General features: G+C 47.3%; 1 protein-coding gene across 3 annotated transcripts in view; it reads left to right on the plus strand.

Annotated features, from left to right (window-relative positions):
- Window positions 1-21,373, plus strand: part of SLC12A6 (solute carrier family 12 member 6) — a 3,180,404-nt gene that overhangs the window by 141,725 nt on the left and 3,017,306 nt on the right. Inside the window, exon 1 of one of the 3 annotated variants that reach the window (XM_069633766.1) lies at window positions 1,324-1,462. The exons of the other annotated variants lie outside the window; for them this stretch is intronic. Coding sequence (XP_069489867.1) covers window positions 1,369-1,462 — 94 coding nt within the window. The 5' untranslated portion in view covers window positions 1,324-1,368. Of the gene's footprint in view, window positions 1-1,323; window positions 1,463-21,373 lie in introns of those variants that run through there. 3 annotated transcript variants of the gene reach the window in all.

The following is a 21,373-nucleotide window of genomic DNA, read 5'->3' on the forward strand; positions in this document are numbered from 1 at the left end:
AAGGTGGGCGGGGTTACGGCCGCGTGCCGGGCCCCGCGCAGGAAAGAGAGGACGGACAAATTTTTGAAAAAAATGTGGATGCTTTTTACAAAGTGCTCCGGTCCCGTCCCACAGGACGGAGAGATGTCCCATAAGTATGGAGGAAAGGGGACTATGGACTAGGAGTAAGGTGGTCACTACAGTGAGTAACCTGGTAATTCTATCTCACTCAGCCGTTGTTCCAAAGTTAAAAAGTTGTCGGGTTGCAAGGCTATTGGAGATTGTGGTAAAGCACCCAAGGTTGGCAGTAGGGGGGGGGGGTGTTGCTCCACCTAGACCTGTCTGCACTTAATTTGCATCTTGCGCATCAGCAGCTAATATTAGGTCATCAAGGGGCATATATTGGAGTTTGTGTGGCAAGCTTTTAGAGATTTTGTCTTTGTGAATTAGATATATTTTTGCATATTTCTTAACGATTGCAGACGATATAGATACCATCTTTTTATTTGGAAGATTTATGGATCGAATTAGGTGTTTCGTTCCTAAGTGAGCCTTTAAGCCCCACCATTGGTTTAAAAACGTCAGTCCTGTTTACTTGGCCCTGAGATGCTTTGAGTCAAAACCTTGGCTGAACTAACAATTTGTGTAGATTCAACTGGAGGTGATACATTACCAATGTCATTCCCAAGTGCAACATTGTGGAGTGGCTCGTCTGTTGGTATTAAGGCAGAAGGTCCCACAACCATTCCACTATCTGTGGCAACATATTTATTACAGACTGGGGTACTTCCACGAATCATTGCAAGTTGGGCTATATCTACACTTGGCAGATCCACTGCAGCTGTTTTGCTTTTGTTATTAACCTCTCGCTTTTGTATCTCAGTAAGCAGTGATGTTTGAAGAGCGACTTTAGCATCTAGGGCCTCCAAATAATTTCATAAGGGTCATCAGAGCTATATTCATAGTTCAAGTAATGTCAACGCCACAATTTGTATTAGACTGCTGCCACGTTGGTGTGTATATTTGCAGGTTTTATCGATTTTCTTGGAGTTGGTTTCGAGAAAGATGGTGATGGAACAGATCAATTTTGTACGGAGTGTGCAAACATTGAGGTTGGGAGAGATTACATCTGCAAGATGGCAGCGGAGAGGCAAAGGTCTGTTGGTGGAGGCGTGAGGTAGTGGGACCTTGGTGGCAATGGAGCGCTCAGATACTGACAGGATGGTAGTCGGGTAAACCTAAGCTAGTTGACAGCTAACGGCCCAGTGTCAAGGTGGAAATCTCCGCCAACTCCTCCCCGTCACGTGCTCTGAATCGGGACACAGCCATCATCCAGGAGGGAGCAGACTTGGCAGGTAGGGCGCCGCCGAGCTCGCACTCTAGGGAGCCATGCCGAACTTCACTGTCGTCAAGGTGGCCGAAGCGGCAGATGAGAGCCTTAGTGTGCCTCCCCCCCAAGACCCTCCAGCCACATCCGGCTCAGGTGAGGCTCTATTGTTTGTTCGCATTTTATATAACTGCACATTCTTGCTCGTTTGACCTTTGGACGAGTTAGCATGTTCGGCTTCAGGTGCGGTGCTTTGTTGAGCACAATGCTCGAATTCGTGGCTGCGCGGATGTGGTGTATAGTTATACTGCTTTCAGTACTGTAATGATGCTTTGTGTGTAGAACCGTATTGTGTGAAAGTATGCACTCTTGCGGTGGTCCCGTGCTATGACCAGTGACCTATAGATGTGCTCGCTTCGCTCACTGTGGGTAACAGTGGGTTCAGGGGAAGTGTTTTAAGCGCACTGCGCTCTCTCGTTTACTTGTACCCGTGGTCGTGGTGTATAACTCTCTAGTGACTGTTGTTGGGTCGAACGTACTAGATGCTTACTCAACCAATGTATGACCGCACAGTGCCAGCCGAAAACGGTTAGGTTCCGAAACCAAACCACTCTTTCGACTAACCTCATTTTTTTCGTCTGCATGCTGCTTGTTTTTGCAATGGTTCGTTAGTTGTATTGCTGAAACTCGTGACACTTAGCCAGCCGTGGAAATGGAAAAAAATGTAATGGGGGAATCCCACAAGGGCAGGGGTGGGGGCGGAGTTCCGAATTTGCGAAGCTGTCAGTTGAACTCCGCTCAAAGGACATTTTCAAAATAATAGGTCACTTTTTTCATGTTGTTTCCAAACTCCACACTGTACATCAATTCCACTTTAAATCACTCCCATGGCAGTTGTGCACCCAAAATACGGTTGGTAATGCAGTGATTTTAGTAAATGAAGGGATCCATTGATACGCTCTACACATTATAAGGCTACCGGGGAAGCTCATCGGGCTGAAAAACGTTTGGTTAATCGTATGACTTTTTGCAATTCCTTGTAAAAAAAAAAAAAAGTGCTGTAAAATGTGTTTGCCCAGGGCATGGGTTGAGCTGGTCGCTTGCTTATTTTCGGGGAGAGGTATTTCTGTCCCTGTAGTGAAAAGCAAAAGTTGGCACCCATCAACCCACGGTTTAATTTCTTAACTGCTGTCAGCACAACCGAAGCATTTATGATTAAGCAGTTTGACAAGCATATAACAACGTTATAAATATAACCTGTGATAAACACATGAGTATTTGTGTGGTAGGCCAACAAAAAAATAAACGCATTTGCAAGAAAACGAGGGAATGCAAGTTTAAACGGCATTTTAGAGTTTGGAAATTGTTTTTTTTTTTTTAAGTAAACATTTTTTTAATGAAAGTATAAGATGCATAGTGATGGCCCCTATCCCAGTGATATTCTTGGTCCATTGATGCCCAGGGTTTCCCTTACAAGCCAGAGGAAAGAAACAGACTGAGCAAATGGTCCCGGCAAACGCGCGAATGACGGCTCGGGAAAGGAGCACCTACCAGATTAGATCACGAGCCCCAGTTTCCTTGTCTGGGCTGAGACAGGCTGGGACCGAGATCCGGGAAGACATCTGATGCTGGATCTCAGATCCAGCAAGAGACGGTCCATTGACCAGGGCTGCATTTAGCAAGTTAAAACACAGGCTAACCAATTATCATGGGTGTACTGTACCAAAACGTACCAGGTATTTTATGTCGACAACTCCCTGTACTTTTCTTCCATAAGTGCCGGAAGGACTGTCTCGTAGTGTTAGTGTTTTTTCACATTAGAAGCCCCTTTGCTATGTCTCTCTGTATACATTGTCATGACTTCTCGGTGAGGCGGGGAAGGCCTGTCTTGAGAACGCGCTTGGAACTGGGGATGTTGAGGCCTGGCAACACCCAGCGGTGCCGAGGGGGGAGTGGGGGGGGTGAGGGTGTTCAGTGCCTGTAAACCCCATGTAATGGGCTACCTGAATAAGGACAATTAGTGGTAGCCTCCTTATCGAGATATTTCCCTTTTGAAGTCTGCAGACTGAGGGGGGAGGCGAGCCACCAAAGCTGAAGGAAGGGGACTCGCAAAGAAAAAGAGGGAGGATACACCCCTCTGCTGTGGTGACCCTGGATACCCTCCTCCTGCAGGGCTCTCCTGATAGTTTATCCTCGGACACCCTACCCACCTTCTTCTACCTGGGTGGGGAGTGGGGACTCCCCCCCCCCCCCCCCCCCCCCTCTCCTTACTTAGATGAGCTCTCAAATCCAGAGAGAGTAGACTGACCCAGACAAGATATTTTTACCTCTTGTAGGGGGGTGGGGGGGAAGACTTCCGTGCTGTATGTCGTACTGGTAGACATCCTCCCAAGCCTTGGGGCGAGGTCCTTGATGGCTGCGGAGGAGGCCATCAAAGATCAAACGGAAAGGAAGGTGGAATCCGCTCTGAAGAAGGCTTCTGGCGGAGCGCTTCTGGCCCTACGGTCAGCCACATACTCCTCTTACACTGTCGAAACTGTCTTGGGGGCCTTTAAGTCGGACATAAAAGCAGAAGAGGAAGGTTCAGATTGGATTCTGGTGCTACATGCGGACAGGACCTTGTTGGAGTTCATGTTCGATATCGCCTATGATGGGGTGAAGACTGCTGCAATGTGCATCGGTTCCGTCATCACTGGCCGTGGGCACCTCCACATCCTGGATTGGCGGACAGGCTTTCGGCAGAAGGCCATCCCATTTTAGGGCCTCACGCTGTTTGGTGATTTCCTTGAGGATAAGGTTAATCAGGGTTTTAAGGTGGATAAGCCTGCAGGGTAGTTGGGCAGGAGGTCTGCTACATCCAGGGCCTCCATCCTGGCTCGACCCATTGCTCGGTGTTTGCCTGTGATCGGAAAGGAAATGGCGCTCCAGACATTCTTCCCGGCCCTGGCAGCAGAAGTCCTGATGCCATGCCAGTTGGGGGTTGTCAAACACTTTTGGGCCCTGTGGACCTGGCTTTCTGGATCTGCCTGGTCCAACAGATTGGTTTGCTGGGGCTACAAGATAGAATTGCCCTTCCTTCAGGCACGATCCAGACGTCACTCTCCAGGTGCCCGATTAGGTGGTTGGCCATGCAGCAAGCTCTCCAGGAGTGTCCCTCGTGTGGAGCAGGGTCTGGAGGAGGGTTGGCAAGATATAGTGGTAGTCACACAAAAGATCACCCAGTCTCTCAAACGGTGAGCGAACCGTACATGTACAATGAACAATCGCTCCCCCTGCAGATGACCATTCTAGCCAATGCTTCCATACTCGGAAGGGAAGTTCTCTTCCAGTCCATCACCATCTAGGGGATGTAGATATCCCAGTAAATGTTGGTTTCAGATACATGTCTTAGACCTGTAAGCGGCACACAGCTTCTAAACACAGTCAACACGTCCTGATATTTTATTTACTTATTGCATTTGTTATACTCCCAGACCCTAAGGTATCACAGCGTAGTTACAGTCAGTTAGAGCAGGCGATTCTAGAGGTCAATTTAATAGTTACACATAGACTTCAGGAAAAAAATACAGTTAATCAGAAACACAACATATGTATAAGCAGATTCCTGCCACTAATCAGTAGTGGCAGGAGGTCTAATCAGAGCTAGGGGACCAAGGAACAAGCTAAATTAGACTGTGAATAGCCATGTTTTTAGTAGCTTCTTAAAAATGGGGAATGAGGATTCATTTTTCAGATTAATGAGGAGGGTATTTCAGTGAGTGGGTGCCAGAACTGTGAAACTTATTCCTCCAGCCCTGCTGTTCTTGGAGCGTGGGATGGCCAGGAGAGATTTAGCATTTGATCTTAGTGCTCTATTAGCTGCTTTTTTGTGTGTGATGGATTTGTTCAGGTATATGGGAGCTGTATTATTGATAAATTTGTGTGTAATGCATAGGGCTTTAAACGTGATTCTGGCTTTGATAGGCAGCCAGTGGACCTCTCTTCTGATGTGGGAGATGTGGTCTGCTTTTCTTTAGCCCTAAAGAAGCTTGTAAGGCTTTATTTTGAATGAGTTGAAGTTTGGCTAAGTTGGCCTTCGAGGTACCTAATAGTAGAACATTGCAATAATCTACTTTATAGAGTATTATGGCTCTGGCTAGTGTAATGCAATTACCTGGGGCGAGGAACTGATGGCTAAGAGCTAGGAGTTTGGCTGTGTAGGACGTGGATGAGGCAATGGCATTGGTGTGCTTTGTCATAGAAAGGTTGGCATCAAGGTTGACACCAAGGGCCTCACCACAAGTCTGGTGGTAACCCTTAAATGTGGCGGTAGCGCTATTACCGCTGCATTTAAGGGTCCGCCAGATCATGGGCTTGGCGGATTTGCCCCCAGCTGTGAGCTGGGGGCAAATCCACTGTAAATTTGCTGATTTTCGCCACCATTACCGCCGGCGCGAAATCTGCCGGCGGTATTGGCGCAAAAATTCCCCATTGGGCCCAATGGGGGATGAGGAATTCCCGAATGGGCCCAATGGGGAATGGGAACCAACCATTCTGCCAAACCCGTGATCCGGCGCTAATAGCGCTGGGGGTTTTGGTGGTAGCGCTAATAGCCCTGGCGGTAATGGCGCCGGGGCTACCGTCCAACTCGTGATGAGGCCCCAAGTGTTTTTACTTGTTTAAGGACGGGTATGGTAGTGCCATCAATTATAATAGAGTTGTAATCAGAGTGGAGGGTGTTGATTTTAGTGGGGGAGCCCACAATGGGAATATCAGTTTTCTCATCGTTAAGACAGAGGCTGTTAAGAGCCATTCAATTTCGTATGATTGCATAAATGTTATTAATTAGGATGGTGTCTAATTTGTAATTCCCTGAGAGAGGTATGAATATTTGCGTGTTGTCCGCAAAGTTGCTGCAGATGACACCCATATTGTCTAACGCTGCGAATAGAAGTTTAGTGTAGGCGTTATATAGGGTGGGAGAGAGGCAAGAGGCTTGGGGGACACCTATTGGAACTGCGATAGGATCGGCTGCTTCTTTTCCTATCCATATTCTGGAAGTGCGATTAGCTAGGAAGGATTTAATCCAGCATGTTGCATAGTTGGAGAAACAAGTTGGAGAAACAAGTCATTGGCTAGTGTGGTACAGACTTTGTCGTGGTCCACAAGGTCTAATGCTGCCGATAAATCTAATATCAAGAGAATACAAAGTTTCCCTGTGTCTCTAATCGCATCCATCTGGATTTTAAAATGAAGGAGAGCTGTTTCTGTGCTATGGTTTGGGCAGAATCCTGATTGTCTGCTGCCTAGGAGTTGGTTTTGTTCTAAGTGGTCCTGAATTTGAGACTAGGCTATTTTGTCAATAATTTTCAGCAGGAAGGGGACTTTAGTGATGGAACGGTAGTTAGTGGTGACAGTTGGGTCAAGGGTGTTTTTCTTCTTTTTTTTGTTTAGTTTTTTTTTTTAAGAAGCGGGGTGACCCAGGCTTCTTTGATGCTAATTCGTACCAAGTTGGAGCTGAATGAGGCGTTGACAAAATCTGTGATGATGGGGGTGAGGGTAGGCGCACTGTTTGACAAGGTGAGCAGGGAATTGATCCCATTTGCAGTTAGACGCTTTTATTTTAGTTATGGTTTTTAGGACTTGGTCCTGGGTGACAGGCGTAAAATGGAAGGGGAAATATTGTTAGAGATGGTCACTTTAGGTGTAGTAGTGGGGCTGTTCTTATCGGCTAACAGTTTCCGTTTTTTGTTGATTTTAGTTTGGAGTAAATCAATCTTGGAGGCTAGGGCATTTTGGATTGTAGTGCACCAATCTTTGGTCTCATTGGATGGGGTGGAGTTGGGGATAGGGTTCTCCAATTCTCTGAGAATGTTAGAGTTCTTTGGCGTCAGAGTTAGCATTGGAGATACGGGTATTGTAGGCACTGGTTTTTTGTCTGATAATCGCTGATTTGTAAGTTCTGTTGGCTGATTTAAATGCTTTTTTGGTGTTTAGGTTGGGTTTTTTCTTGAAAATGTGTTCCGATGATAGTTTGGTACGTCTGAGTGCTACTACGTCATCATTGAACCAGTAACACTTGCTTTTGCGATTTTTGATTGTTGTAGGGGCCACCATGTCTATAGTGGTGGCGAGGCAGCTCTGGTGTATATATCTGCTGGCAGCGTGGGGTTTTTGGTGTTGACTGTACTAGTTTTGAGGAGGTTGATGATGATGATAGGGGAGAGAGAATCGGCTGTGAGTACGGGTGTTTCTTGTTTCATAAGTAGCCAAGTTATTTACAGTGCTTTTGTTACTGCCCAGACAGTTCATAGTAAAGCTGATACTATAGTGATCTAACCAGTCTACTGGGAAGATTGAATCTATGGTTATTGGCATATTAACCGTGAGTAGCCAGTCAAGGGTTCTTCCTTGAATAGGAGTCCGGACGTTGATGTGTCGGGTGAAATTAATGTCAGTGAGTGCTTCATAGAAGGTAGCTGCTTTCTTATCTATGTGATCGTTGAAACCTAAATTTAGGTCTCAAAGTACGGTACATTTGGTATTCGGTTTAAGATGAGGTATGAGGAGCAGCGGAATGTCAATGTCGGGGTTAGTTTTTTAGATCTCTAGATTAGCAGAATATTAATGGTAGTGTTGGGGTTTGTTGTTATTTTGGCTAGAAGGATTTCGTAGCCATCTATTTGTTCCACAGGGCAGGTTCTGATGTGTAGGTTATCTTATACTATGATATTCGCTCCACCTCCTTGCGTATTGCATCTATCGGTCCTGTGGATGTGGAAGCCGTGTTCTAGGGGAGATAGTTTGTTGATGCTGAGTGACTGTGCAATCAGTTTAGGGGTATACGATTTTGTTCTAGGAACAGCTTGTGATGAGGTTGCTGGATAGTTTTTAGTAGATAGGCCTGTGGTTATTGGCTTGGTCCAAGATCTTAATCGTCTGTTTACACCACCACTGGGGTTGGTAGAGCTAGGTGCTGTAGTTTAAGGGCATTGGGGACAGGTGAAACTGGGGGTAGTTGTGGGTTCTGAGGTGGTAAAGCCTGATGAGTGTGTTATCAATGGCTTGGTCCATGATCTTAATCTTTTTAATCGAGGAGTGCCCAGGGTGGGTTTGGTAGCAATAAAATAGTTGGTCAACGGATCATAGCGTATGGGTGGGCTATGAGTGAGCATAGGTTCAGGTGTACTAGGGCTCTTGGCAGTAGCTTCGAGTACTACAGGGCTGAGGAGGGGTTTGGAAGGCTGGAGTTGCAGGTAGGAACGGCGTAGGGCAATGCTATGGCAGGCCAATTTAGAGAGACCATTGCCTAGGGGTCTGAAGGCGTTTCCTGTGCAGGGTGTACAACTGTTTATGATGCAATAGGGGAACATAATCAGAAGCATTACCGTTTGTAGTGAGCAATATCCTATGGATTACTGTAAGGTAAGTACAAGAATGTCTGCAGTTCATTAAGCCCTAGACAAGGATTCAGTATTAATGAGTATAATATTACAACAGTTAGCACTTGCTATGGCAATCAGAGATCTGCTAGGTGCCTTATGAATCAGGGAGTGGTTAAACCTTAAGGGTAGGGACTACAATCAAATGATGCACAACAATATCGTGAGACACCCACTCAGCGTGGACAAGGATGGTGCTGGGGATTGAAGCAGTGATTATAGTCGTGTATTGTTCGGTGCGGCTGATAATACTCAAACCTTAACTATGGAAATTTCCAGTACTGCGCTGTATTGTCATATCGGTATAATTTCAAGTATGGGTTACAGCTTTTCGAGTAAACAGATGTCGAGGAGCGGTGCACAAATTTGAATACTCAAGGGTCGCGATTTGTGCGGCGATCAGCGTCCCTAATCCCGACAGTCTGACAGGCTCGAGACAGGGTGGCCTTGTGGGTATGGCCTTAGGGGGAGGGCCGGCTACTTCGCCTGCCAGCGAATAAAACCGTGACATCAACCAATGGGGATCCTGCAGGGCTTAGGAAGCCGTTGCCATGGAAGCAAGCTGGAGTATAGGTGTCAAGTCGAAGCTGGTGGCCATTTTGGAATGGCAGTGATCCTTGTGTTCGATAGCAGCGAAGAACACAGTGGATCAGCAATTCGTTGCTCTGAATGCGGCTGCCGGAATATATTTTAAGTAATCGTGCCTAGGATGCACTGCTAGGGATTATCATTCAGGCTGGCGGTTTGTGGGTCTGGCGATGGGAGTAGGGAAATTTCTTTGTCAGGGGCTTGCTCCCTTAGACCAACAACACAATAGCATTTTGCTACATCTGCAAGCAGAGAGGTACACAATACTAAAAACTTTGCGAAGTGGCACCCCTTATTGGGCATCTGTCCATGAAGAGTCCAGTCCCTAGTAGCCCAGCATGTGCCAGGGATAGATGACTGTCTAGCACAGGGGTGCCCAACTGATTTAGCAGGAAGACCGAATGTACCACACAAGTCTCATACACTGGGTTGGCTGTCTGTATGGATAAGCAGGTGATGGGGGTGCCAGTGCATGAATTTGAGTTAAAACAAATAAAAATAAAACACGAGTGTTATTTGTATTCCTTTTATATATTGGTGTATTTTTTAATTGTAACCTGTATTATATATATTGCCCTGTCATGACACTACCACTATGAATTATTTGTATTATGGGACTGAAATCGTGTTTCAAATAGAAGTAAAACTGCAAGCATCAGGATGCAAAGACTAAAACGGACTTAGTTTCAGGCAACACTTCATCATTAAACTCGGGTTCTTTGGAGGGTCGTAAATAATGTCCTGGAGGATGCATGCAGCTTGTAGGTCATATGTTATGCACCACTGGTCTAGTAGATAATTCCGGCTGCCCCGTTCTATAGGAGAGAAAATCTGAACTAGACACATCTCCTCAACCTGCATATTCAAGAAATGGGCAACCTCACACTTATTTGAAGCCTGCAGCATCAAGGCTGCTGGTATCCTGTGGCTGCTTCTGCTGCTTTTTGTCCCAGGAGGGCCTCCGTATTGAAAAACCTGTTGGTCATGCCCCGTGCACTACATGCACCCTCACCCTTGACACCCCGCAAGTGTTTCGCTGCCACCGGGTGTTTCCGAGCCCGTGGGGGTGAGCTGGCACCTATACTCTGAAAGGACTGTGGCCCCAGAACCCATCTAAGGAGACAGCCAAGAGGATCCAGAGAGAGGGCACTGTGGGAAAGGGCTGCAGTGAGGGTGACTGAGCACACACTTGAACAGGTGAAAGCGGAGGTGGGGGGGGCATCATATATTTTCTCCACTTAAGTCTACAGACACAGTTACGCTAGTGTATTGTACTGAACTTGCTCAGTGGTGCCCAAAAGACACAGAAGGATTATCCACCTGCCCCTAGCTCTCGATTACCATTCTCACCATGCCAACACCCGAACCCCCCCAACGAAAAATCCTCCCTTTTTAAAAAATAAAATGCCACCAGCACCCTTACTACTCTCACCAAGTGCAACAAAGAACAATTGCAGCAACCTGACCAATTCTACAAGACCCTTTGGGGAGGAACACAACCTGATAAGTGAGATCCATCAATTTCTCTGCGCTTTCAGCCTTCCTGGAAGCTTTGATCCCTGGAGGGTGGAGGGCAAATATAAGCTCAAGAGGCCAAGGACCGCAATGCTGACAACGGGCCCCTTGTTCACCTCGCCAAGGCGCTGATACCGGTGCAGCTTGCCCCTGACCTATCCTCCTGAGACCACTATCCCCTTGGGTGGCCGATAGCCCAGCGATAACTATGTCCGTCTGAGGCCACTGGGAGTCCCATGTCCTTCCAAAACGAATCTGCGACATTCACCTCTGTGCCCTTGGCAGCTCTGACCATCCCAACTTGGGCCATGGGGCGGCACTCATCCCGCCAATGCCCTCAAAACTGTGTTCTCAATCGCGGGGACCACAATTTTACCAATGACAGCCAGCACTGATGATATGCCCCAGATAACTTGGCTATCTCCCTCACACAGGGCTGCGGCGAGACACTGTTGGGAGAGGATAACTGCCAATGGAAATGGGGGGGGGGGTGTTTCTGAGGGTGCAGGAGGCACCGCTAGGGGTAATTGGCACCATCCAGAAGGGAACTGGCCGATTCTGCCTGTTAACTACTACAAAGCTAACACTGGAACAGACTGGGGGAGGAGGGCCCAGCTACAAGGAATGCAGATGTAGTACTGTTCTAGCTGAACTCGTGATACTCGAACATTTCAACCTGTCCCGACTTTGATTCTGTTAGAATCACCTTCAGGGAGACGAGCATGACCAAAGGCATGCTAAGCTTTGCCAAGAGATTCCATCCCACTGCGAACAGTGCTATTGAACTGAGTGCTCATCCCCCAAGCTATACTGATAATATCCACGACAACACTCGACAGTGGCCTGTTCTTTCGGGCGCAAATGTTGTCCCTTTGGACTATGAATGACTACCCTTGGTCTAAACAATGTAGCAAATGACGTCTGACGCGAAGGAGGTCCTGCCTCAATCTGTTGAGAAGCTCTATGCAGCGGCCAGAGCCATGCGTGGGATAGCACAGGGTCCCCGGATGCTAGTATTTAACTTGACATAAACTCAATTTCACCACGGAAGGGAGTGTGCAATGACTAATGAATGTGTGCGTTTTTTTTAATAATGTACTTTTATGGCTCAACGTTGAACATAAAGTTGTTGATGATGATGACGAAGTATTTGCTCAAAGTGTAAACTCAAAATGCCAAAGATTCACCTGCTGTTTTCCAGAAGTGGGGTGCTTGAGCAATGCCATAAGGATGGCATAGCTGGTGATATTTGCCTATGCTTCCACACACCCCTGTCCCCCAAAACCACTAATCGACAGAGTAGTGCAGAAACTGCAAGACAAGTTGAACATCCATTCCGACATAAGTGACAAAAATGTGGCCAATCATATAGACCCATACCCTTGCTAGGTATCACGGCTAAGATCTATGGACGTTTAATATGTAATAAACTGGATGAATAAGTCACAGGTAATAGCCTAGAAGATATTCAAAATGGCTTTAGGCATGGAATTGGGACAATGGAGCAGGCTCTCAACCTGTGCTGTTCAGGTATTTTATTGAAAAGGCATGCCTATATGACATTCATGGATCAGCGTTGTTTTTTGTGACTCACAGCCTGCCCTGGTGGACCATCATAGACCCGGCGATAGGACCCGCTGTGCTGTAATTTCTGGGTGCTCTTCGATTTTTGTTGAGACCTGGTCTAAAGAGTGCCTTTAGTGCCTACTTTCCAATAGAAGAGTGCGTCAGGCAGGGGTCTATATTTGCTCCCTACTTGATTAGCTTGTATACAAACTCCTTGGGAAAAGTGTGACTTCACTGGTAATTGATGTCCTAGTCCACAACAGACATAATTTCCTATTACTTTTGTATGCAGACAATTTGGTTCTCCTAGCGGCATGCCTAGAGCTCTGTAAAAACTGCCTGACACCTATTCAAAGTTCATGGTAAATATAATTGTTAATATTCCAAGAAGCCTGCTATATTGACCATGGGCGACCACCTTCCAGAATGCACTGCCGTTCTTTTAAGTAAATGGGCTAGATATGGGTGATTTTCTACCATCTTGGTATTTATTTTTAAAATAATCTTTTGGAGGCGGGCACTTAAGGAAACGAGCCTCGATGAAACAGGTAGTTGGTGTAATTAGAAGATTTTTGAAACGTGTCGTTATTCAACAGATTGACATGGCAATCCGGATGTACACGATGGGGCCAACGCAGTGACAATTTACAGGTCTTCCTTTGCGTTAGGGGAGGGGGGTGGTAATGGGTGGAGGTGAGGTTAAGTTGACAAATTATAAGTGGTGGAAAACCATTTTATTAAATAAGTAGTGGTAGGATACTTTGGTCAAAGAACCTCACAGCAATGACTTTTTAAACTTTATAATAAGAAATGAGTATATGCAAATCACTTTCTGTTCCCACACTAGGGGCCGTCCCTACAGCTTACCTCGATCTCTGTATGGGTTCCCACCTCTCTAACCTTATGGCATCCCTAGCCTCCCACAATGATTCTCAAATATCCGCCGACTGTCCCCAGTTGAATCTTAGTTTCTGGATCTATTCCTTACCCTAAGAGGGGTCTAAAGGCTGTACCCTTATGTAATGCTATCCCTCAGTGACTTCCTAGGGGGCCTAACCGAGGGCCTATTTGTATTTCTATTTATTAATTTTAATATAGCGCTTTACGCCAAAGCGCTTTACATAAAAAAAACAAGAATACATTAGAAGCAATATAATACAATTCATGAGTCAAATAAAAACAATTTGCCAAGGTCATTAGGAAGAAACAAGGGAAGGGGAGAAGCAAAGGATGAAATCAGGAATGGCTGTCAAAAGGGAAAATGAAGGTGGGATTTTTAAGGAGGAGCAGAAGGAAGAATGAGATGATGCAATGTATAGGGAGAGGTAGAGAGTTCCAGTGAAGTGGGGCAAGGAGCTGAAAAGAATGGAAGCGAGATGGGGCGCAAGGGAAGGGTGGGACAGAGAAGGGTGGGACAGAGAGTAGGAAGAGGTCAGCAGAATGGAGGGGGCGAGTGGGAGAGTAGAAAGAGAGGAGGGAGGAAAGGTAGGGAGGAGCAAGATCATGAAGAAATTTAAAGACAAGACAGAGGAAGTTGAATTTAAGTTGAGTGGAGGGGTGTGGCCAACTGCCGAACAATGAGCATGTAGGTCCTGCAAGCTCCTGTGCCACTGTGTGAATCCTGATAAAATCCTGCTCGATAACCCCCGGGGGTTATGGTAATTCAGATCACAATTGCAGCTGAGGTGCCCGAGAACTGAATGGTTCATCCTGGGAAGTCAAAGTGACAGAGAAACAGCTTTGAGCGCTGTCAAAGTTCCAGCGGCTCGCGGGAAGAAGTGCGCCCAAGATGGCCCCCGTAATGTACTGACAGTCAAGGAGACGGACTGTCGGACCCTCGGATAAGGAGAGGCCGCATGGTAGGCTGATGAGGTGAAAGAGGGAGACGGATGTCCTGAACTGAGGCCGGTACGTTGGTGGAGCCCGGGAGCACTGGACCCGGTGTGGTGGCAAGAAGAGCAGAAGCACCTTGCCTGGTGGGATATTACGCATCCAGGTGGGAGGAGAGGCTGCGGTGAGGAGTGGCCGCTGGAAGTGGAGAGGCGGACGGGCCCCACCACTTCCCCGGGGGTAGAGACTGGCGTCCCTTTGAGACAGGGGAGTGCCGCAGGGGAGCCAGAGACAGAGCCGGGAGTGGAGCTGGGCGGCACTACATGCATTGTAGCCTCCGTGTGGAGACTGGGCAAAGCCGTTTCTGGAGGGCGGCACACGCAGGAGGCGCTGCCGCTGAGATCCGGAGGTAAGAGGGCATTGAAGCGGACGGATTGGGGGGCTGCCCCTGCGCAGCCCCCCCACACCCTCCGCAGAGATATTAGACTGCTCCTGTGGTGGCCGGGTAAGGAAGAATCCCGGTGTGTGGAAGTGGGGAAAGTGGACACTGGGTCCGGACATTGTGTGGAGATCGCGACTGGCGGCAGGAGCAAACTGTGAAGAGGCATTGGGGCTGGAGACTGGAGGAGCTTGGAAGGCAGTAGGAGGAGAAAGGAGATCGAGAGGTGCCTCCAGTGTGGTGGGCCGAGGTGAGGAATTGCCCGGAACCTTAAGCAGTGGCCCTGGCTCCTGGGGAGAGGAGGGGCCCCCCTCTAGGACTAGTGGACCTGGAGTGGAAAACGAGCAGGGATTGACCCAGCTTGGGGTACCTGCTTGCTAGTGGACACAGGGTGGGGCGGGCAGCGTGCAAGATTGAACTTGGGGAAAGCTAATCGCATGAGCATTTGAGGCACAGGGAAGTGGAGAACCTGAACCCGAGGAGTAGATCCTACAAGCCCCGTCTCAAATGGGCAAAAGACAGCAGCGGATGGACATATACACTGAAGCGAAGGATAGGGCCCATGGACCGGGTGGCCCAGACCGGGAAACTGGGGAGACCCTTGGGCGGGGAGGAGAGCACAGTGACATTGGACTCTCTTATGGAGGCGATACAGGCCCCTAGAACCTCTCTCCAGGAAAGTATCAAGGAGGTGGGGGTGGATGTCTCCTTGGTGAGGGCTGACCTCCGCAAAGTATGTGAGAGGGTTACGGAAGTGGAGCAAAGGGTCAGTACCGTGGAGGATGACATCCAGAAGCTCAAACATCAAGTGGCGGGCCTAGTGGGGGCGACCCGAGTGTTGGAAGCCAGGGCAGAGGATGCGGAGGGTCGCTCTAGACGACGTGATGAACCAGTGCCATTGCAAGTATTTAAATCTCTAAATCGTCAATGCTTGTTTCTTCACGCTTGGTTTCTGAAAGGTTGAGATATAAGGATTGGGACCTCCCGGATGACGTGTTGGAGGTGTTGCTTTCGGAAAGATTTCCAGCAACCAAATCCCTGTACTGTGTACCGTTGCCGTAATTTTTGCGACTGGTGCAGAGGACACAATGTCAATCCTTTTCAGTGTTCCATTCTGATGGTTTTCTTGCTTTCTTTGGCCCACAAGGGTCGGCAAGTGGGTACCATTAAAGGTTACCTGCCAGCGCTGTCTATTAAGTCCTAGTCTGAAAAATTGTCTTTTTTTTAAAGATTCTGTTGATTTCACAATTTCTAAAAAGGCTCACAAATGTGTTCCCACTGTCCCCGTTTCAGGTGCCGCTTTGGGATCTGAATTTAGTCTTCAAATTCTTGATGGGTGCTCCGTTTGAACCCTTGCACTGTTGTCCTTTGAGACTGTTGGCCTTCAAGACGATTTTCTTGATTGCAGTTACATCTGCTCGCAGAGTGAGCGAGTGGCAGGCACTTTCGTCTAAGCCACCCTTTACTGTGTTCCACAAGGATAGGGTTGTACTGAGGGTACGTCCGTCTTTCCTACCTAAGGTAGTGTCTGAATTTCACTTGAGCCAGAAGGTGGTACTTCCTGATCATCCTCCTCCTCCTCCTCCTCCTCCTCCTCCTCCTCCTCCTCCTCATTCTGGTAAAGAAGAGGAGAGACTTAGGAGAGCTTTGAGCTTTATATTTCTAGGATGTCCAGGGTCGGAGTGGACGACCAGCTTTTTGTAGGGTACACTGGACACCGATTGGGCCAGGCTGTTACCAAACAGACCTTGTCCGGGTGGATTATCCTCACCATTACTGAATAATAGATTGGCTGGCAAGGACCCTTGTGATGGTTTGCGAGTGCACTCCAGCAGGGGTGTGGCTACATCCACAACCCTGCAAAGGGGAGTTCCTATTGAGCACATTTGCGAGGCTGCAACATGGTCTTCCATCCACACCTTTGTCAAGCATTGCTCCCTGGATGCTTTCCATGGTCAAGATATGGCCTGTGGTAAAGCGGTGCTTTATTCTGCCATCTGATTGGGTACTTCTAAATTCTTCTCCCTCCTCCAATCACTAATACTGCTGTGGGAGTCTGTCAAGGATGTGGAATACGTTGGACACAATCCATTTGAAGAACAAGTTAGTTACCAACTGGTAACGTTCTTTCGACTGGATGTTCCTCCAACCTATTCCTCATCGCCCTCCGAGCCTGCCCCACGGAAGAATTTCCTGTGCTATTGCACATTCCCTCAAGGCTCTGTGCAGTCAAGCAGGCATTGTGTAAGAGTATGTCACACGTTGTGGAGGGTAAAAAACATGAACTGAGGCTATGGGCGTCGCGTGTGCTACTTATAACATCCGATGACGTCCCCCTTGACGGACGCCTTCGAGGGACATCGACTCGACACAGGATGCCCTCTGCCGAAAAATTTCTGAAGCAGCACAGCTGTGGACATTACATGTCAAAGATGTGGAATACGTAGGAGGAACATCCAGTCGAAATAATGTTACCAGTTGGTAAGTAACTTGTTCTTTCATGCAAAGATTGTAAACTGGCAGTGTCTCAAGGCTTCTGCGTTTCCCCTACCCCATTCAACTTCTAGATGAAACTAGATTCCAAAATCCCTCTGATAATAGAGGGAGAGGGTTGTGGGGGAGACAAAGTTGGGGAGTCAGAGGACAGAGAGAATGAGTAACAGAAGGTCCCACCCAGTATGAGTTAGTGGCAGGACATTGGAGAGAAGAGTTTGAGTTGGGAGGCTGTAGAAACCAGCCCATGTGTGAAGGAGGTGGAGGGAGAAGCGGGAGAACTCTAGGAATCCTGCCTTCTTAGGACTTTAGCTTTAGTTCTCGGACTGATCCACTGTAACGCCAACTACGGTATCAACCATTGGGCTAAATCCAGACTTCAGACCTGGAAGGACTCCCTATAATGCACAAACAATGCAAAAAAATGGCATGGAAACTACCAATGGCAGACCTTTTCTTGTGGAAGGAAACCGCGAGAGGGATTGAGACCTTTCTCCTTGGAATTCTTTATGCTTTATTTGGAGTCCCCAGCAAAACCAAATTTGAGATGTGCAATGTTAAGCACTGGGGACCGAAGGCACTTTGGATCTTTTTGTCCTTTCCTGAGGGACCCTTAGGCTTACTTTGGTATTTGACAGTCCTGAGCTTGATTGAGCTACTTTTGTACACATTTGTGACCCTGAGGGAATTGCTTTAGGTTTTTCCTTGTAACAAAATACTGAGGTGTTGGGAAACCTGTCACGTCCTACCTATGTGTATTCTTTGGGTGCTTAGTTTAAGTGTATTTGTTGCAGGAGCTACATGGTCAAGGTGTTAATCCTAGAATAAGTCATGCAGCCTTATTCTGGAGGATCTGTAGGAGGTGGATTGGCTGTTTGGGAGGCAGAAGTCAATTCTTTTTCCATAGTACAGCCTGGCCAAACCCATTGCTCTGTAAACTATCCCATCAGCTTCATGTTGACCTAATTTCTCTCCGATTCGATTGCAACTCTCATCCATTCTTATCCTTCTGGATCTTTCCTCTGCCTTCGATGTGGTCAATCTTGCCATTTTGACAGGTTGGCTGCGTGACACCCTTTGCATCACCGGCCTGGCACTGGACTCGTTGACCTCATTCCTCTTATCGTTCTTCCCAGGTGCAACTGGGCCCTTTTCTCTCCCCTCTGACTCTCCTCCTGCGGCGTCCCTCAAGGTTCTATCCTCTCGCTGTAGCTCTTCAACATCTACCTTGCCCTCTGATCTCCTCCTTCTCTTCTCACTTCCAGTGTTCCATCCTTCAAGCTTCTGTGTACTTCCTCTTCCTCCTCTCACCCCTGACTGCCTGACTGCTATTCAGGCATGGTGTGCTGCCAATGATCTCTGCCTTAATGCCAGTAAGACGGAGGTCCTTCTCATTGGGACCCCAGCTCCCTCCTTCCTGCCTACCTCTGGCGGCCCTCTGTGGGTCCCCTTCCCTCACACTCTTGTGAGGCAAAAAACCTTGATGTCATCTTTGACTTCTCGCTCTCCTTTTCTGCTCACATCGCGGACCTTGCCAAAAAGGCCCATTATCAGCTGCACCTGCTCAGAGGAATTCTCCCTTTCCTCGCCTTCCCCCAGAAACTCATTTTCTACAGAGCTCTGGTCCTCTCTAGGCTGGACTACTACAACAGCCTCTTCCTCAACCTTCCTTCAGCCTCCCTTCAACTAATCCAGAATAGGACTGCAAGATTTATCCTTGGCCTCAAGCCCAGGGACCGCAATTCTCCAGCCATAAGATTTCTCTACTGGCTCACAGTAGCTGCTTGGATCACGTTCAAGACCCTTTGCATCATCTACAAGGATTTCTGGGGCCTGGGACACCACTGCATCCAACTGTCTCTTCATAATTACCTCCTGGCTAGAGCCCTTCCGTCGTCTAGCTCCAACTCTATGCAGATCAGACGCTTCTCTAAACAGATAGTGAGGCGTAGATCTTTCTCTCCTTCTCTCACTCTCTCCTTCTCTCTTTCTCTTTCTTTCCTCTGCAGGTGCCTCCTTCTGGAATGGCCTCCCTGCCCTCCTCAGGCTTCAGCTGGTTCTCCTTAAGTTCTGGAAGCTCCTGTAGACCCTCCTTTTCTCTTCTTCCTTCCCTCTCCCCCTCCCCTGCTAATGTCCGTCTGTGGCAATGACTGGCTGTCTGGTTCCCTCTGAGTTTTACAGGGCACCAGGCCCCCCGATCCCTGCCCAGTTCCCCCCCTTCCTCACACTTAGCATGTGGACCCCCTGGACCTCTTGCTTTCCCATGGCACTTGCCCTCTGGCCTCCCCTTAGTACTCGCTTATCACCCATGGCCCTCTACCCCCGTCTCCTCAAACCCCCCTTTCACTTGCTCTCTCCGCTTTACCCTTCACTTCAGCCCTCCACCCCCCCCACCCCCCGGCACTTCCTGTTACTGCACTTGCACGATCCGAATGTCACTAGGTCTAATAGGACCGTTTTGTTATCGTTCTCCCTAGCCCCCCCACCCCTTTTTTGTCTGTGGTGCCTTGAAACACCATTTGTTGTATAGGCGCCTTACAAATATCCAATAAATAAATAAGATGGGCTATGATCGAGCATGTGCAAGTGGAAGCGTTTTTTTAATTGTTTCTTTTTTAGAAATCCCTAAACGGGCTCTTGAATATATAATTGTGTGTTTTTGTTGTTTTTGAGAGAACTCGGTTTATTGTTTTAAACACAAAACATTAGCGCTTCAGTGGTTCAACCTCCCCCACCCCCACCCCACTTCTCCCATCCTTGTCTATTAGACCACCATCTTCTTATTTCCATATCTTAAACAAAAACATCTCAAGGTAAGAGAAGACCATCGATTCAGCAGCTCTACCCCTTCTTTTATGTGGCTTTATAATGGTGTTCCTTTACACCATAGTTGTAAACGTATCACCAACACTTGGCTAAATCCCTTCTCATCATCAATGCATATCCCCTCTAAGCACCTGTGTTTACCCCTCCCAGGGCGTGAAATTCCCAGGCGCTGTTTAGCTCCTGGGGCCAGATTACAGAAACTTTGCACCGGTGCAAGTGCAAAATTGCACAGTATTAACACTGGGACATATTAGAAAACGATTGCACCGTGACAAGTGCAATTTGGCATGGTGTAGGCATAGGGCAAAAATTGCTCTTGGGCAAAAAAGAGAGATTTTCACTGCATTATTGCAACAGGGCAAAGTTTGCCGAAGTGCTAATACGGAATGGTATTAGCACTAGGGCAAACTTTGCCCTGGTGAAAAAACTCATCCAAAATGTATCTTTTTTTTGCACTAGGGCAATTTTTTCCCAGGTACTTATACAATGCCAAGGTGCATTTGTCATAGTGCAATAGTTTTCTAATATGTCCTAGTGTTTTTAAAAATGGGGCAAACTTTGCCCTAGTGCCAATACCGTGCAACTTTGCCCTTGCACCGGTGCAAAGTTTCTGTAATCTGGCCCCAGGTCTTTGCTAATTTGCGCATGGTAAAGGCCTCCTCAATGAATGCGCCTGCTTTGAAGCAAGCGTTTAGTTGGAATTGCTAGCTAACGCCATTAGGTAGTAGCACAGGATAACTTTAGCACAGACAAACACCATTTCAACCTCAAATACATGACATTTTCTCAGTATCGCGAGGAAGTGTGGTTCATTAGTTGAAATTGTGTTACAATCCTTTAAAGGAGCTAGTGGATGTTATTGTACAAAGACATTTAATAAAGGCATTGTGTATGTTATGAGCATTCAAGAAATGTAATTTTCAACAGATGCATATATTCTTACTGTGGGCTTGCAATACTTTTTTTTTTTTGTTTTAACTAGTATATAGTTTTATGTACCAATGAAGACCTTACAAGGAAATATATTGCAACATAAAAAGTACAAATCTGTCAAATTCGAGTATTGTGCGAGCAGGCCTTTTTAGGTTTGTATGATCTGTTATGCTGGTCTTTAACAGATCAGTCCCTTTTGGACTTTATTTCTCGGGGGTTATTTAGGTTTGCTTAATTCCAGATGAACTGAAATAACTAATCCACTGAATTCAGTGGAGTTAGTGCGGACATGTACACACATTGCTTATTCGTTGATGTATGGTGGCTTCACAGTGAAGGTAACAGGGACTCTTTTTTAGACAACAGGACCATGCTCTTAATATCCTTGACCCCCTTTTCCCCCACAATGACTATGTGTAAAACAGAGTTCTCTTATGAAGAAGTGTAGCTAGAGCA

Source organism: Ambystoma mexicanum, chromosome 13 (genome assembly GCF_040938575.1).
Source record: "Ambystoma mexicanum isolate Mex_15411 chromosome 13, UKY_AmexF1_1, whole genome shotgun sequence".
NCBI lineage: Eukaryota > Metazoa > Chordata > Amphibia > Caudata > Ambystomatidae > Ambystoma > Ambystoma mexicanum.